An 18,295-nucleotide genomic window follows, 5' to 3' on the forward strand; every position below is an offset into this window, starting at 1 on the left:
TATAAACCTTTTCTTCTGGAGATACTTTGTCCCTACAGAATTTACCACTAAGCAAACATATCTATCTTCTGTTGCAGGTTTGTCGACAGTGGTGAGCTCTCGGACCAATTTCCATACAGAGCCAAAGCTTTGTTTGCATTTGAAGAAATAGATGGCACGGATGTTTGTTTCTTTGGGATGCATGTGCAGGAGTATGGCTCAGAATGTCCTATTCCAAACACAAGACGAGTGTATATAGCGTATTTGGACTCTGTACATTTTTTTAGGCCTCGACAGTTCCGTACAGCGGTATATCATGAAATTCTCCTAGGATATTTAGACTACGTGAAGCAATTAGGGTAAGTATATTTAAATTAATTAGAAAAAGGTATTTCAGGGTGTTTATTGTGTGATGGTAATTCCTAGAATTGCATCTGGAATTAATGCAGTTCCACATGAAAAATTTGCACTGAAAATTCATTATAAACAGTTGCAATGATTCATAAATATGGATGCGGTATGTTAATCAGTACACTTATTGGCATTGGCAGAAATAGGTTCCTGGGTTTATTGATAAATTGCTGCTAGAAGGGGACATGGAACGTTGTTGGTAAACTTGGTAGAGCATTGCTCTGGGGTTCACCCATCCTTAAATAAAATGAGAATGGGGTACCTGGGACAATCTTAGGGGGCAAAACATCCCCTCCTCATACCACCCCTATGAGTACATGGCTTGATGCAATGTGCAAGAAAGGCTTTACGTGAAACTCTCTGCACCATAGTGGTACATCATTTGTACTCCATTGTTAGAACACCTACTGCACAGTTTTACACAATGTGTACCACATAGTGTTTTTTTTTATTGCTCCTTACTATAGTTTTTTTTATTGCTCCTTACTGTGTACTAGTGCAAATTATGTACCACTTGGGATATGGCACATTTACCACCTGGTACAGAAAATACTAATAATGCAAATAAACAAAAAGGTCAAAGTAAAATTGATATATTTTGTCAATGTCTTGCAACATGCCAGAAAGTTAAGTAGTGACATAGGAAATAAATGGGTTGATGTAATACAGTAGCATGTATAAATGGAAGTGTAGAATTTCCAAATATAAGCAATGCAATGTTGGTGTAAGATAAGATATAAAAAGGACATAAGAAGACACATGTTTGAATATGTCAGTGGATGTGTAGAAAATTGGGACAATTGCAAGTAATGCATTAGAAAAATAGGAAAGAAAGAAAGAAGTGTGTAAAATATTAGAAACTTATAATTCAAAATTGCCAGTTCAACAGTTTTCTAGTTTATATTTGTGTACAATTATAACTTTATTAAGGTACTCACGTTTTCCACGAAGCTTTTTTACATTATTTTCTATTAGTTTCGGTAGCCACTGCACCATCCTCGTTGGAATTTGTTGTGTTGTTGCTTGGTGCATTTCAGTTGTTTTTTCCTAGCTGCGATTTAGGAAAAAACAGAAGAAACGTGCCAAGCAACAACACAACGAATTCCAACGAGGATGGTGGCAGTGGCTACCGAAGCTAATAGAAAATAATGTTCCATAGTATGAATATAAGTTTATATTGGTTTAGTACAATAATTTATTTTTGTAAATTAACCTGCACCTATTATTTTTACATTTACTTACATCTACTTGAATCGCAATAACTTCATGGTGACTGAATTCCATTTCAGGTACACAATGGCGCACATCTGGGCGTGTCCTCCATCAGAAGGTGATGATTACATTTTTCACTGCCACCCCATAGAACAAAAGATACCAAAACCTAAGAGGCTTCAAGATTGGTATAAAAAGATGCTAGACAAAGGAATTATAGAGCGCATCGTTGTAGATTACAAAGTAAGTACAACATTTGAAACAAACAGTAGCCTTTTCCATAGGTAAAATGATTTAAAGGTACACTCCAGCATGTTTTCCGAATTGGGATGTGCCTAGTTGTGGTTATCAAAGTATGGTGAACTCATGGAGAATATCTGGAATTGAAGCATGCTGCTGATCTGTGAGTTCAAGTTGGAGGATATTCCATTCACAGTAAAGTGCCAATTAAGAAATAGTTTGTAGTAATTTGCTCTTTTCCAAATGGAAAGAGCTTAACTAGAGATAGAACCCAGAACCTTGATACTCTTTGACACTTCTCTACCATTAGTACCACCATTCCAGGTACGCTACAACTTCAATAACGTAACACTATAGCTAAATGGATGCAGTTTTTTTTATTATTTTTGCAACAATATTGTAGTGATTGCAGTGTAACCCAATTTTATGTTCATGGATTTTTCATTTTTCCGCATTTTAAATTATTTTTTTTAGCTTGTTTCCCTGAAAAACGTAAAATTGAGGTTTCACTAAATGATTCTCTCATATGAAATTAGAATACTTGAAAGTAAAGATATTTTAGACAACTGGGGCATTCCACAAAAAGTGGTCACACTCCATGTACGTAACAAATAAATGAATATGAAATTTATTAGTGTTTTTAATTTCATGAAGGTTTAAATGTTTCTGAATGTATATAATTTGCATATTTCACGAACGAAAATTATTAGCATCTGTAGCCAATAATATGCTTCACAAATGAAGTCAAATTTTTCTACATTTTTAAAGTTCTTTGCACGCATTCAGGCTAAGTCATCATAGCCATTAACTCAAGATTTTTCATTTGTTAGGAACTTCAGAACTTGAAATCAGTTCATTATGAATATTATAATCCAATCTCGTGTCTAAAATCGTACATTTTGTGTGAAATGTCACATACGTAATGTTGGAATGCCCCTACTGAGGTTTGGCTTCAATGGAAACTTACGCATTTAGTACAGCATGCTAGAATGCCAAAGATCCTGGGTTTGAATCCTGGTCTGAGCCAGTGCCCTTCATCATGTCATCACTTTTCATCTTTGCAATTAGCCAAAAGTGGCAGAAAAGCGAATTAAACTAAACCTGATCAATCCATCTGCTCTAATATTAAAGTATATAATGTCGCATTTGAAGAACAAATATATTCATGTTTCTGTGTGTCGTTGTAGTTATGCCATTATTGTATTATTACATTAAAAAAATATATATTAATTTGAGTGTGCATGCACACAGTACTATCTGACAGAAAATTTGTTCATGTTCTCTTTTTCATTATAGGATATTCTAAAGCAAGCAATGGAAGATAAGTTAAGCTCAGCTGCCGAACTGCCATACTTCGAGGGGGACTTCTGGCCGAACGTGTTGGAGGAGAGCATAAAAGAACTGGACCAAGAGGAGGAGGAGAAGCGGAAGCAGGCCGAGGCGGCAGAAGCAGCAGCAGCCGCTGCAAACGTATGTGTAAGCTACTCTTTTTATTCTCTGCCTGAATGTAGTTGGTTGTGTAGTTAGGTAGTGTTTAGATGATTGGAAAGAAAATTTTTAATGAAACCTATTCTTTACCATGGAAAACAAAACTGGAGTTATGCAGGATTTCACCAAATCTGGAATATAATCCCCTAGGCTGATGGTTAAATTGCCCTCTTTGTTGTGTTTCCTTGGCAACTTAAATGGCAGAGTGGTTGGCACAGCACATTAGGACACCAGGAGTCCCAGCCTGAGCATGTTTTTTGCCCCCCCTTCATCAGTTTCATCATGCGATTCATCCTCATCTTTGCAATTAGCCATAAGTAGCTGAAAAGCAAAGTAAAATAAACCAAGTTGATCAATCGACCAACCTTGTCGGAGATCTGTTCAAAACTGTTGTTTCATTTTTTATGTAAAGATGGCAGTTTCTGTAGAAACATATCCGAAAGTCCTTCTTCTTAGTGGGCTTTTCTACTATCCCTGTCAATATCAATAACCCAAAGAAGACAAGTTTTATCCCCTGCCACCCTGGTTGCCAATCCCTAACATGGGTTCCCACTTGATCTGGAAAATCTAGAAAACTTAGGAATCACCTAAAAATTGAAAAATTCAGGGATAAATTTTTAAAATACACTAAAAATTGGGAAATGCCAGAGAAAATCCATTGTGTTTTTATACATTCCAGGATGTGAGAATGAAAATAAATTCTATTTTTTCTTGAACCAGCTTCTCTGTGAGATATATTCTACAAAAAATGTTTTAAAACTTTGAATAACCTTTATTTTCTCAACTTGCAACTGCAGATTAACACTTAAAACTTGTTTATTGGCATATTAAACCACCCTAGAATGGTCTGGAAATTTATTTTAAAATTGCCTGGAAAACCTTTAAAAGTTTGAGAATTTTTATCACCTCTTCATCAAAAGCAATAACTATGAAGCTGACCTCCATGGGAGAGTGGTTAGCACAGTGCTATGATGCAAGGGATCCTGGGGTTGAATTCTGGCCTGGGCATGGGTGTTCTTTGTGAATGTCCCTTCATCAAGTTCATCATATCATCACTCATCTTCATTGTTGAGATAAGCAAAAATTGGTAGGAAAGCAATGTAAACAAACCCAAAGTAAACAAACCCAAATCAATCCAGGAGTCCTGTCCTGTGAAAGGAGTTTTTTTGCTTCAATGTGGTCCCAGTAGAGTATAATGGTGCAAAATTTTTCAACGTTTTACATTTTCTTGCATTTAAATCTTTTCACTGTGGTCTTGTGAAAAAAAAATATGTATTCGAGGTGCCATTCTCTTTCAACATTCACCACTACCACACAAGGTCACTTATATGCAGTCACAAAATTCGAAACTTTTGATGATTAAGTAACCCTTACTATCACATGGTTCCAACAGTTTTTCTAATCATCCATGGAGGCATCTGAGCAGTTTTCTGCGAGTTCTGCTTTGAATGTACATGTGTATAGGCATGCAATGTTACAAAGTTCAGCTGGACAGATTAAATGTCATCTTCGTGTGCTCTCTCTTCCTCGTGAAAGAGCAGTTGTCTTGGAACACCTCAAACTTAACTGTTCACATTCTTATGTGGCGACAGGTAACATGCTTCATTTTCATGTATGCTTAGGTTTGGTTATTTAATTCTTTTAGTTTCCAATCATGGGTATTTGTAGATTAATTGACCTGATTTATTGTGTGCAAAAGTAGTTATGTGCACACAATTTAGTAATGCAATATTTACTGTAGAGAAATTTTTATTACATGAAATGTGATGATTTTTATTTATTTTTTTGAACAACATTTTGTCATATATTGTAAAGAGGTAAGGATTTTTAAAAGCTGTCTGCTGGTGATGTCACCATTAATGTGGTCCATTGTACTCTTGTAAGAATGCAACAGTTATCTGTAATCTTTAAAATTCAGAAAGGATTTTGTAACATTTTGTCTCATTGAAAATGTATTTTATGTAACACATTTACCAAAGGAATGTTCACAGTTGGTATATCTTTATTTTATATTAAAAATCAAAGAAGGTAAAAGGAAACACTCACCGGACAGTAGAAAAATTCAAAATTTTCGCTAATTTCATAGCATCATCGGTGTGAGAAGAAATAGATGGAACCGGAAGTTTTTATTTTATATTATATATGTAATTTACTGATATTTGTGAAAATCTTAACCATCTGTTACTATTCATGGTTTGCTGCTCTAAACGTAATTACAATATTGAATGAAGATGTTTTGTGTTTCTGCATTGTCCTTCCATGTGACCAATTAATTTTTAAGGTCAAGTTCCTTCATTATTGTAATATATGATAACGAACAAAGGCAATGGATCTTCAAAATTAATTGGTCACCAAAATAAGAGCAGCAGTGCACAAACATGAAACTTTTCTCAAACAAAGTCAGTCACTAGTTTTTAATAAAATGGATATTGGATAATTGTAATAAAAGAACATTGCATTTACAAGATTGATTACATATTCTGCAGGAGGAAAGTGAAGTAGGCCCAGATGGGAAAAAGAAGGGTCAGAAAAAGGCGAAAAAGTCCAATAAATCCAAGGCCAACCAGAGGAAGAATAGCAAGAAGTCCAACACTCCCCAGACTGGCAATGACCTCTCGGCGAAGATCTTTGCAACCATGGAGAAACATAAGGAGGTGTTCTTTGTGATTAGGCTGCATTCTGCACAGTCAGCTGCCAGCCTTCAGGTAAGTAGTGTATTCAATCAAAAATTAACTTTTGAAAACAAATGTAATGCTTAACACTAAGTTTGTAACATTGCTTATTAACCCTTAAATGCCGGCTTGTGACGAATTGTCACAAGGAGCTTTTTCTCATAGTATGTGACTTTCTTGGACATACTGTCTCTCGGATAATGTTCTGATATACGTTTTGAGTTCAGCATGAGTCTAGAGGTATGTAATTAACAATTAGTAAATATGAAATATAAAATTTCATTTAGAAGATGCAGAATTTCAAATTTCCCACTGAAAACATGCTCAGTGTTAGTGTGTTGAATATTTTTTCCTCCTAAAGTATTAGCAATAAGTGCGTAAATTTTTCCACGTCAATGGCAAATATACCATTCATTATGAGAGTACCTTTCACGTCCTGGCATAGCATGCATAAGGGTTCTATGAATTTCCAATTTCGTGTAAAAAAAATTAGTTATTTTCCCCTGTATGTCTTCTAACTGATTGTGGAAAATTTATTTTTTCCCCATCAGGATTATAGCCCAAAGTATACTGAACAAAACGAGGTATCATTTGTACCTCTAACGTTCTTAGTCCCTGAAATATAAAATTTTATTTGGAAGCATGCAGATTTTCAAATTTCCCACTGAAAACACACACTGCGTTATTGCAAATACCTCGAAAATGAGCCTCGACCTCTTAAGGGTTAATAGGTGCAATTGTGCGAGTATAGAATGTCTTTTGCAGCATATCTTCCATTATTGAATTTAAATTTCTCTTTATTGTATTAACTTTTTTTTTTTTTTTTGCTTAATTCAACATTACTGTTTGTGTAGCCTTAAATCTTTGTACTTCTGCACTTAGTTGCCCTTGTAATTTGGCTAATCTTGTCGAATTAACTCAAATTTTTGAAAATATACTTGTGAAAATGTTGGACTACCATGCAGGAGACCCAGGTGTGAATCCTGGGGTGGCTGATCTCAGGTGGAATTTTCCAGGGTCCCCCAATTGAGTGGCTCTGGGGTCCATCCAGCCACTAATGATGGAAACCTGTGGGTGGGGGTAAAGGTGTCTTGAGCATGGTGCTGTTCACATCACCTCCAACTGTGGCTGAAATGAATATGTGTGGAGCCATGGTACGGCAGGCATGGTGCAATGCACAGGGCTTAACTTTACCTTGTACACTCTTCTGGAAATGCTCATGATGGCATTTGAGCCACGGATTGCGCTTATGCATTGATGTGAAATTGTTTAACACAAATATGTATGCCATTCAAAATATAGTCACAATAACAATTATATATTTTGACCATTATTTTCTGTGGTATTTTCAAAACTTTTTGTAGGCTACATTTTTTTCACCTTGTGTAATGAAGCTCACAAGAGTATTGCAGCATAAATTGTGCTACTTGCTAGTAAAAATCCTTGAAATATAATGCATGGTTTAGGAGTGATTGGGGAGCAAAGTAAGACAAGTACTTTGTTTTGTGACCACAATAGCTTAATAGTTTTTCTTGTATGTACTCATTGCTTGCATTGTAGAATTATTTCTCTTGTTATTACAAGCATAAGAACACAGTTTTTCGTTGCGATGTTTCAGGAGAACACATGCTCCCTTCATCAGACATTTATTTTTAGTTTGACTAAAGATCTTTATCTTTTTTTAGTGCTACTCGAAAAACTGTGTTCTTATGCTTGTAATAACCGTAAACTACAAGAGAAATAATACCACAATAACTGCTTTAAATTTAGTAATGTACCTGAATTTCGTACATTGTTGCAATGTGATGCATTGAAAAGCAGCAGCACTATCACATTTGAGTGAAATGCTGAAGACTTATTTCAAGTTGATGGATGAAAACATATTGCTATGTTAAATATGCTTTAACATGTTAAGCAATTTTGTTTATATTTGGAGTGTGAAACACAGTAATTTTAGGGCATGTGTTGGCCAGAATTTAACTATCGAGTTTTAAAAATATAATCATAGGTTAGGAGGAGAGTGAGGGAATTCTACCAATTCTAATCCTGGTTTTGATGTGCTATTTTAAAATGATATCTATACATTGGCAATTGCCTTCATCATGCACTAATTTATAAAAAAATGCAAAAAATAATTAGTTGTTACACATTAGATGCATTCAGCGTTTCCATAAATCAATGTACCGAAAATATCCAAAATATTTTTTTTCTTTGGTAAACTGACCCTGTGTACTGATGTTTATGAAAAACAGGGTTAATATGGCACACAACCTTTTCCAAATCCAAACTAAATTGCTGGGTTATTCTATTTTCAGGGTATCCAAGATCCTGACCCTTTCATCAATTGTGATCTCATGGACGGCAGAGATGCTTTCCTCACCATGGCAAGGGAGAGGCATTACGAGTTCTCGTCATTGCGCCGTGCGAAGTATTCAACAATGTCCATGCTGTATGAGCTCCATAACCAAGGACAGGACAGATTTGTGTATACCTGCAATAACTGCAAGACCCATGTGGAAACTCGTTATCACTGCACAATATGCGACGTAAGTGTAGTTTGCTTTTTTGAGACTCTTTGTGATTGTTTTTTTGTGACACTTTGTAAGAGTTTTTGTTCAGTGATTCTTTTTTGTGACTCATTGTAAGAGTTTTTGTTCAGTGTTAAATTATTCCAAAATAGGAAGAGAGAGAGAACTGAATTTGACTTGTTCCAAAAAGTTATCAGAATAAGAGCTGCCTTATGTTCTGAAGTAATGATTTTTGAAATGTATACTGTCCATGTGGAGATATGAAAATTCTGTTCATGTCTTGTTCTTATTTATAGGATTTCGACTTGTGTGTCACTTGCTATGATAAAGATGGCCATCCCCACAAGATGGAGAAGCTTGGGTTTGATTTGGATGACGGCTCATCACCTGGTGATTCAAAACAAGCCAATCCTCAGGTGTGTATTTTTATACCTTTTAGATGCATGGTGTGGCCACAGCCATAGGGAATGCTAAGCATAGTGGAATTATATATTGTGAAATAAAAATCCAAATGGTTTCTTTTTTGATAATATTTTGCATATTTTTTTTATTTTTTTTTTATTTTCACTATTTCTTTTCAAGAATATTGAATAAACTAGATTCGTTTAAGAAGTAAAATTGAAGACACAATAACTATTGATTAGTATTCTAAATCATTATAGAGTGGCCTGGAAAAGTCATTTAAGAGTAGCTGGAGAAGTCCAGAAATTTGGTTTTGCAATATGAGAGCTGTAAACAGCACATTCTGCTCATACAAGTTCACAATGTAATTTATTTCTGTTCTAGAATTAAACAGTTCCTTAACTGGCTCAAGGTCATATTGTATTAAGATTTTATACTTCCACTAATCGTATATTTGCATCTTCTATCTGTTGCAGGAAGCAAGAAAGCTCTCAATACAGCGGTGTATCCAATCACTTGTACATGCTTGCCAGTGTCGTGACGCTAACTGTAGGTTGCCTAGTTGTCAGAAGATGAAGCGGGTTGTTCAGCACACCAAAATATGCAAGAGGAAAACAAACGGTGGATGTCCTATCTGCAAACAACTCATCGCTTTGTGTTGTTACCACGCGAAGCATTGTCAGGTTGGTATACTTTTCTGGCGATTACTTTTATGGTTATATTTACCATGCGGCTGGGAATTATTGGTACCAGAAGTTAAGCAATAAGTTTCTTCACAAATATGAAGAGTATACAACATCAGCACTCATCGACAGCAGTTGAAACTATCTTTATGCTATCCAGCTGCTTGCAAGGCTCAATTCATACCTCTTTATTCAGACCACCAAACCTGTGTTTTTAAGTGCAATGAGCAGTTATACTGTTAACCCAATATAAAATAATGTTGAGATTTAAATACATACAACTATAACAGGGTGTCTACCAGTCTGGAAAACCTGGAAAAGTCAGTATTTTTGTGGAAGTGCACTAAAAATAGGTTCTTGAAGAAAGAAGGAAAGGACAAGCAAGAAATTTTAAATGTGTTGTGTCCTATGCTACAGATCTTGATATACTGAGTATTACCAGCAGTTATATTAGAAATTGCATAATAACTACTCTAGGTCATATTTTGAACTATTTTCAACAAGAAACCTACTGCAATAAGTGGCAATTGGCATTTACCACTTTCTTGTTGCAATTGTTGGTTTGTGTTTATTACATATTAGGGTTAATACATATATTACTAAATTTTACTATAATCATGTATTATTAGAATCACACATTTATGGTGAATAAAATATCAAGATTTTTGTAGAAAAACTGTGCATCAAAAGCTGTATATAAATCCAGTCTGATTTTGGAACTCATTGCCCAACTTTTCTGGATGCTGAATGGTCAAGAATTTTGATTGGTTGAGTTTTAAAAGTACTTCATTCTCAAAGTTTTTTGCACTGCTAAATCTTGGACATTCGTGGAAGTTCTCAGAAATGAGGAATCAATTCAAGAAGAAATACTGTGTAGAATTTTGAGAGGTTTTCACAGTGTTGGTAGATACTGAAAATTGCCTGACTTCATTGTGTAATAGCAAACACACCGGTCTCAACCAGAAGGGGAATGAAGGCTCACGTTAATGGTATTCAATTTACTCTTTACAGGAGACAAAATGTCCAGTTCCATTCTGCCTGAACATAAAGCACAAGTTGAAACAGCAGCAACTTCAGCAGAGGTTGCAGCAGGCTCAGCTGTTGAGAAGGCGGATGGCAACGATGACGACAATGGGGACACGGCCGCCGGTGACTGTGACCCCTGGGAATGCTCTTCAAGGTGCCCCGCAAGCTCCGACGCCTCCAGCTTCCAGCGTGACAGGTGCCATGCAGCCGCAGCATCAGCCAGGCTTGAAACCAGGTCTCCACACGCCGCCTGCTAATGTGCTGCAGGTTGTGAAGCAGGTAGAGTGCATTTAATTACTTTGTCAGAATTTGAAGATAAATTTATACAAAACCTTTGTAGATGTATAAAACTTGTAAATATTCTGTGCTGCATGATATTTGTGTGAACTAGAGATGAAATTGGCCTATTACCATTAAGATATTAATATTCTACTGATCTGATATAGAATTACGAATGTTTCAAGACCACTAACTTCCCTTAATTAACATATGAAACCAGGTTACTGCAATTCTGCACATTTAGACAGTTAGTAGAAGCATGCATATTTCGTTTTTGACAAAAAACCCGAAATGTGAAATAACGCATTGTAATGTTAATTTTTCATGTTTCTGAAAGGTGTGAGGTGCATTTTCCTACCCGGTTTTGCAACGAAATAATCCGAAATAAACTGCAAAATGCGAAATAGACTCTTAGACACGAAATGTAAAGTTTATTTACCGATGAGACATTTTCTGAAGTCAGAATTATCCTGTAAGTTATGCAATTCATGGAAACGGATTAATACTGCTGTAAATATTTGAAAAACTTAATATTCTGGTAATGACATAAATGTGCTATTAGTAGAGGCACATATTTTTGGTAAATAAAAAACCAAAATTTCGGTACAAAAACGGAGTCAATTTCGGGTTCAAAAGCGGTAAATGAAATGAAATATCGGTGTTATAGCGGTGAAAAATTGGATGAAAAGTGGTATATAAAGACATTTTGGTTTTAAAATTGTGAATATAATCCTAAATTTGATTTAAAAACTACACTTATTGCACAGAATTAACATTTCACTTCTAATAGCACATTTATGTAGTTATAAGAGTATTAAGTTTATTTCTGTGTAAAGGAGTCCATTTTTGCTTCTCCAATATTAACAGCAGAATTAATGAATTTTCCGGGAATTGCATAACTCACAGGGTACTTCAGACTTCAGAAAGTGTCGGGTCGGTATATAAATGGTAAATTTCGTGTTTAAGAGTTAATTTCGCTTTTTGCAGTTCATTTCGCATTATTTCGTGACAAAACATGGTCACAAAATGCATCTCACACCTTTCAAAAACATGAAAAATTAACACTACAATGTGTTTTTTCAAATTTCGTTTTTTCGTCAAAAACGAAATATGCATGCCCCTAGCTATTAGAAGGGATATATTTATTTTGTGTAGTTTTTAAATCAAATTTGGGATTATATTCACATTTTTTAAAACTAAAATGTCATTTTATATACAGTTTTAACAGCAAAATTTTATTTTATTTACCAAAAATATGCCTCTAACTATTAGTTTATAATAGGGATGGGCTGATATGAAGTTTGGCTTATACCGATAAAGTACTAATATAAAATTTACCAATAACCGATATTCTACTGACCCGATATAAAATTCCAAATGGTCTTGAAGAAGGTGACTGCAGTAGAAAAGAATTTTTAACATTTTGACATTTACTTTTTTCAAAAGTGAGGGATGGAAATTATCCATAAAAAATTATAACAAAATGGCAGAATTTTGCACTAAATTATAAGATATTTATAGATATATTGGATCGGTAAAATACCGATATGCGTATATCGGCCGATACCGATAGTACTGATTAATCTATCCCATCTCTAGTTTATAAACCAGGGTACAAAAATTATGTCTAGATTCATAGAATCCATTGTACATTATGGAATAATTTTTGTACTAAATTACAGTAATGAATAGAAATATTCTAGTAAAAGTAAGGTAAAGTTTCCCTTGCACATTGCACCGTACCAGGATGGCACATATAGAGAGATGTGGATGTAGGTGCATGGAGATGATGTGATCAGCACAACACTCCAACCACATCTTACCCAGGGTTGCCTAGACCCTAGAGCCACTTTATGTAGGGGCAAGGCTGGAGAAATTTCAACCTTTGAAATCATCCACCCTGGGTTTAAACCCAGGTCTCCCTTCTGGCAGACTGACACCCTTCCGACTAAACTAGAGCACTGATTAATTTGTCCCATCCGTAAAATATAGTGAAAGCAGTACAATAAACATAAACCCTGAAAGTGGACTTTAATGTATTTTTTGGTATATGGTGATGTATTTAAAGAAAGTTGCATGGTATTATCAACAGGATAAGGTGTGTGTAACTGTAAATAAATATCTAACACTGTTGCTGGTTTAGTTGGAACGTCATGCTCTGTTCAATTACAGGTCCAGGAAGAGGCGGCCCGCCAGCAGGAACACCACACAGGATTTGGAAAAGTGACTCCCCCCGTTCCTAACCAAGCTCCTGTCATGGCGCCACCGCAGATGCAGCGTCCCATCAGTGCGCAGATGGCACCACCTGGCCAAGGGGCTGATCCACACATGTTGCCCAGCCTTCCTCAGTGGACACAGAGGTAAACCTATTCCCATTTGCATTTTGTTTATCTGCGATTACAGTATTCCCTCCCCCTTTATACTTACATGGTAGTGAATGGCAATACAGTTTTGATCATTTTGATATTATTTAAATTTTGAAACTAAGGTGGGACTCTGATTGGACATTTTCGTGCATTTTACTTTCAATCTTCATTGTTCCAGCATAACAAATTGTTAAATAAATTTCCTGTTTTACATTTTCGTGCATTAAGTTTGTTGTTTTTTCACTGTGGTCCCCTGTAAAACATAAAATCGATGTTTCACTGAAAATGAATTTCATGTAAACATTCAAATGTAGACACACATGTTGATTGTTGCCTGTAATTTCATTTTGTCACGAGAGCTGCCTTATAGGCTACAGAAAAAAAATTGAATTGTGTGAATAAACGAACAACTGTTAGTCCTTTGTTGATTCAGCTTGGGTTGCTTTTAACCCTTAAAAGCATATTTTGTATAAAGTTGGTCATGGTGAAGCAGAATACTCTTAAGTGGAAACCTGTACTTACAGGTTAATATAATTTCACTGCTACATAGAGCTTGCACTAATATGCATGTGTGTGTAAATTAAGTCGAAATTTCAGACTAAGGCACAAAAAGCATATGATGGATATTGTGTGTGTGTGGGAATTTTATGATTTCAGTACTATTTAATACTAGCATTCTTATCACAAGAATGTAAGAGGTTTCCGGGTTCTCATCCCAGCCTTGCATACCACTCTGTGATAACCACTCCACCACAGAAGCTCTCAGTAAGCATTAGTAATTTCATTTTAGGTATTAGGATATTTCAAAATGTAAAAAGAAAGAAAGATTGACATTATTCCTCTAAGACCTCCCGATACACAACGGATGTCACACAGAAGTTCGTACACACCAATGTTCCCGGTTCATGCCAACAGAAGATACAGCCACCCCCCCCCCCCCCACCTGCCAGTACAGCACTCACCATGCAGGAATGTCCATAGCCTCATGCTGTTGGTGTCATACACGCACATGCCCGTCACAGTGGTGTAGCAAAAACAGTGATTCATCGGGCCAAGACACCCTTTTCCAACCATCCACATTCCAATCAGCGAGATTGTTGGTGATGCTTCGTGAGGAGTGGGTGACGATTGGGTCATCTGTTGTGGAATTTCACGAGTGCCAGTGTGCGCCGCACAGTTGCGTGGGATATGGGTGTTGTGCATCCATTGTTGTATTGGTCCCTTAATTCCCAGATGCTGATGGTGCATTCAGCTATCTTGAGTTGTTTGACTCAACACTCTCCCCGCGGTGTCATCTTCCGTATGTGCTTGCAATTTTGCCTCTTGGTGGTTGTTGTCCCGTTTCCTTGCCACACACTTTACACCTTCACTACACTGGAATGGGCACATCCGACCAGTGTTGCTGTCTAGGTTATTGACGCACCTGATGCTCAGGTACCGACAATCATACCCTTTTGGAATGACATTAAATCTTGACCACCTCCCATTTTAACATGTGCTGTTTGACTAACATGTAGTTTTGTGTCCACGATACTTTCAGTTGGGGTGGTGAAGTGATCAGAGCAGTTGCTGGCCCGTTCCTTGTTGTTTGGAGGGGTGGTTGCAATTCAGTGAGCACTCAGTATATTGTGGGAGGGGGGGAGGGAATGGGTAGGTCTATGGTACAGAATTATTTTATTTTTAAATGTAAAATTTTAGTTTTAATTTTTACAAATTAATGCTCAGGTAGGCTAATCGGGACTGAACATATAGTTTCAAGTTTTATTCAAAGCATCGTACAGTGTTCCTTCACTCAGGGTGTCCTTGATTACAAGGCGACAGCATATATCTGTGCCATGAGGAAGGTCCTTTCACAAAAAAGCATAAAATGAAGGTAAGATGACTAGTTTGGGATTAATGCAGCAGTACATATAGCTAGTATGGTGGCAAGTAACATTGAGTTTATTTTATTTTTCAGGTATCCCGCTCCCAGTGGTCTTCAGCAGAATTCTGGACTGAGACAACCTGCTCCTAACTTGCTACAGCCCCTCAATGCCGCCGGTGCCATCGGCCACCCTGCACAGCAGCAGAGCCAACCTGGACAGCCCACGCAGCCTGCGGTCCATAAGCAGGCGCTGCAACAGCTACTGCACACACTAAAATCTCCAACCACCCCCGAACAGCAGGGGCAGATACTGCAGATCCTGAAGAAGAACCCGCAGTTGATGGCAGCTTTCATCAAGCAGAGGCAGCTTCACCAACACCAGCAACAGGGGTTGCAACAGATGCCGCAGCAACCTCAACAGCAGCAACAACTCATGCAGACTGTGCCGATCGGAACAGGGATACAGAACGTCGGGGGCATGCCTCGAATGCAGATGCAGGGTGGCTTGCAGACGGGGATGCAGAATGCGATAAATCCGCCTGGCATGATGAACCAAATCAACGCCGTCCAGGTAAGTGGCACGATGCATCAAGGCTTGAGTGGAAACATGAATCCCGGACCAGCTGCGCAGCAGTGGTTCAAGCAGCAGCAGCATTTGCTTGCCATGAGGCAGCAGCAGCAGCAACAACAACAGCAGCAGCAGCAGCAGCAACAACAGCAACAATCAAGTTTCCAGCAACCTCCCGCACCTCAGTATACTCAAAGACCCCGTCATCCTCACCCGGGAATGGCTTTCCCCCAACAGCATCCATTCCCGGGATCGGATCAATATGGAACGCAATACACCACGCAGCAACCTACGCAACAAGGATTGTTGATATCCCAAACTATGAAGCCCACCCCTCCTCCCATGTCCCCGCAACAGGGGATGATGGGACCTCCCAACCAGTCTCAGCAGCAGCAGTTGATGCAGCAAGTTCGATCTCCACCCCCGACATTAACGCAGGCAGTGCGGTCACCCCAGCCAAACCCCTCCCCTCGGAACCAATCCACTCCGGGTTCCGTTAGTGGCTCGCAAGGACAACCGATGATTCCATCACCTCGAAACCAGCCTATTCCATCGCCTCGCAGCCAGCCGGTTCCATCCCCCCACCACCACGCACCCACGCCGACACATTCGCCCCATCCGGGCATGCCTGCCCCGGGAGGATCGGGACCTGGATCCGACTCGGGGCTGGGGAGCAGTGAAATGATGCTGTCGCAGTTGGGTGGACAGACACACACGGCGATGCCTCACCAGTCTCCTGCAAGCCAACAGTTAGGTCTCGGTTCCGCGGGCGAATCGGACGTAACGTCAATGACACCTCAGGACCAGTTATCAAAGTTCGTGGAACAGTTGTAGTGTGACATTATTGCTGGTTTTTCTGTGAAAATAGTGTACAAAGTGTATAATTATAAAGAAGAAGAGAACAGTGGAAAAATTGTGTTCAGTGAATCCTTTGAAGATGCAAAAGTGTGTGAAAATTGTGCACTGATTGTATGTGAAGTTTTCATTTGCTTCCCCGAATTTTTGAAAAAATCTTTATAAGGCAGTTCATAATTAAACAATTGTGTGATTCGTGTGCTGTAAATATAAGCTAGTGCTGACTTCTTAAATGTTGAAGCATCAAGTATCTTAGTGAGACTGTTTATACGGAATTCATGCTGGTTTCAGTGAAGAAACGGAAGCAACTACAAACTTCAAGTTTATTTTATAAACTTCACACTGTTCTGTGAAGAAGAAACTCGTTAATTAAAAGCCATGTTGTAATAACTTCGAAACTAAACTGTGTGCATTTTTTTAAAAAAATTGTTTATTTACAATGTTAATATCAACACTGTATAGTTAGTTGATAAAAGTTAAGTGCAGTCACTGTAGAAGATAAGGAAAAATAGTTCTTTGTTTTTATGACACCACATCCCCTGCCCCTAGCTATTTTGTAGGTATCTGCCGTTCCAATCAGACTGTTCCCAATCATATGTGGTTGTTTGTGGTGGAAGGAGGAAAAATGTAAATTTTTTAAAAACTCGAGAGCATTGTGTACCTATTGGTTCTTGCATACAGTGATTTTTATAGCCGACACACACGTTTCAATGAAATGAAAAGATCTCAACTCTTGGTGTTGAAATGAAAGTATCACAAGACGGCCAATCAGGTTGTGATAAATGGAAACAGGTGATTGGGAAACTTACTATGATGGGATATAAACAAAAGAAAGCTGCGACAAATGTGCAACAAACTGTTGAGCACGGACCCATCAGGATGAGAAATTCCATTAATTTTCTCATGACTTTATATTATAAATTACATTCCGCCAAAGTATTTTGCTCCTGTTGTTGGTTAAGGTGCTGTTCAGTTTGGGCAGGTTTGGATTACACAGTGATTCCCATGTATACCCCACCCACCTGTGCAATACCTAAATAATTTCCTTATTTATGAAAGGTAGCATGTTAGTGTAGTATATATATATATAAATAAGACGCTCAACTGTACAGTGTATATGTTCAGTTTGCAGAACATGATAGTATCAAGAATTGTAAGATTCTTAATAAGTGTGAAAAAAAATATTGGAACTGGCTGAATCTCCTCATGGTTGCACTAAACCAGGTCCAGATCAAAAGATGTTGCAGACATTGATACTACTGTGTCCTGCAAGCCTTGTCAAGAGCATTTTTTTAAAAATAAATAATGACAAAGTAAACTTTGTTCTATTTAACATAATAGTATTCATGAAACTTTGCGATATTCATGGAATTTACGGTGTAGCTACAGTAGAAATATTGATTGAAACTGCACTTGCAGCAGCTAAGACTTTGTTAAAAATAATAAAGTTCTAGCCAGTAATACACTTTCAATTCATGTTTCTAGTGTTCGTTGCGACAGTTGTAAACAATACACTGAAAATTCCACTACACACATTTCATGTCCTCGGTACTTTTTGGCACTAACTCGTGCCATCATTAGAATTTTAATGTAGTTACTAAGACATCAGAATATTTCATTCTTGAATGAAGGATAAGAAAGAAGTCTATTATGTTAGTAACTATGTATAAATTTCTTTCCATTTATGTTTCATCTTCTTATGATGGCACAGTGCAGTGCTGG

The 18,295-nt window shown here is 37.4% G+C and overlaps 1 protein-coding gene across 12 annotated transcripts in view; it reads left to right on the forward strand.

Moving 5' to 3' along the window:
* The window catches only part of nej (CREB binding protein nejire), a 149,410-nt gene extending 131,529 nt beyond the window's left edge, over window positions 1–17,881 (forward strand). For 9 of the 12 annotated variants that reach the window (XM_083134257.1, XM_083134258.1, XM_083134262.1 and 6 more), the window contains 10 exons: window positions 78–338; window positions 1,680–1,845; window positions 3,139–3,318; window positions 5,817–6,035; window positions 8,318–8,548; window positions 8,827–8,946; window positions 9,409–9,615; window positions 10,627–10,920; window positions 13,093–13,280; window positions 15,244–17,881. In XM_083134257.1, the coding sequence (XP_082990383.1) occupies window positions 78–338; window positions 1,680–1,845; window positions 3,139–3,318; window positions 5,817–6,035; window positions 8,318–8,548; window positions 8,827–8,946; window positions 9,409–9,615; window positions 10,627–10,920; window positions 13,093–13,280; window positions 15,244–16,552 (3,175 nt within the window). In that variant the 3' untranslated portion in view covers window positions 16,553–17,881. The remainder of the gene's footprint in view (window positions 1–77; window positions 339–1,679; window positions 1,846–3,138; window positions 3,319–5,816; window positions 6,036–8,317; window positions 8,549–8,826; window positions 8,947–9,408; window positions 9,616–10,626; window positions 10,921–13,092; window positions 13,281–15,243) is intronic. The other 3 variants (XM_083134259.1, XM_083134263.1, XM_083134269.1) reach the window with 1 other exon arrangement.
* Window positions 17,882–18,295: the final 414 nt, after the last annotated feature.

This window comes from Lepisma saccharinum, chromosome 13 (assembly GCF_977018435.1).
Source record: "Lepisma saccharinum chromosome 13, izLepSacc3.1, whole genome shotgun sequence".
In the NCBI taxonomy this organism is placed as follows: Eukaryota; Metazoa; Arthropoda; class Insecta; order Zygentoma; family Lepismatidae; genus Lepisma; species Lepisma saccharinum.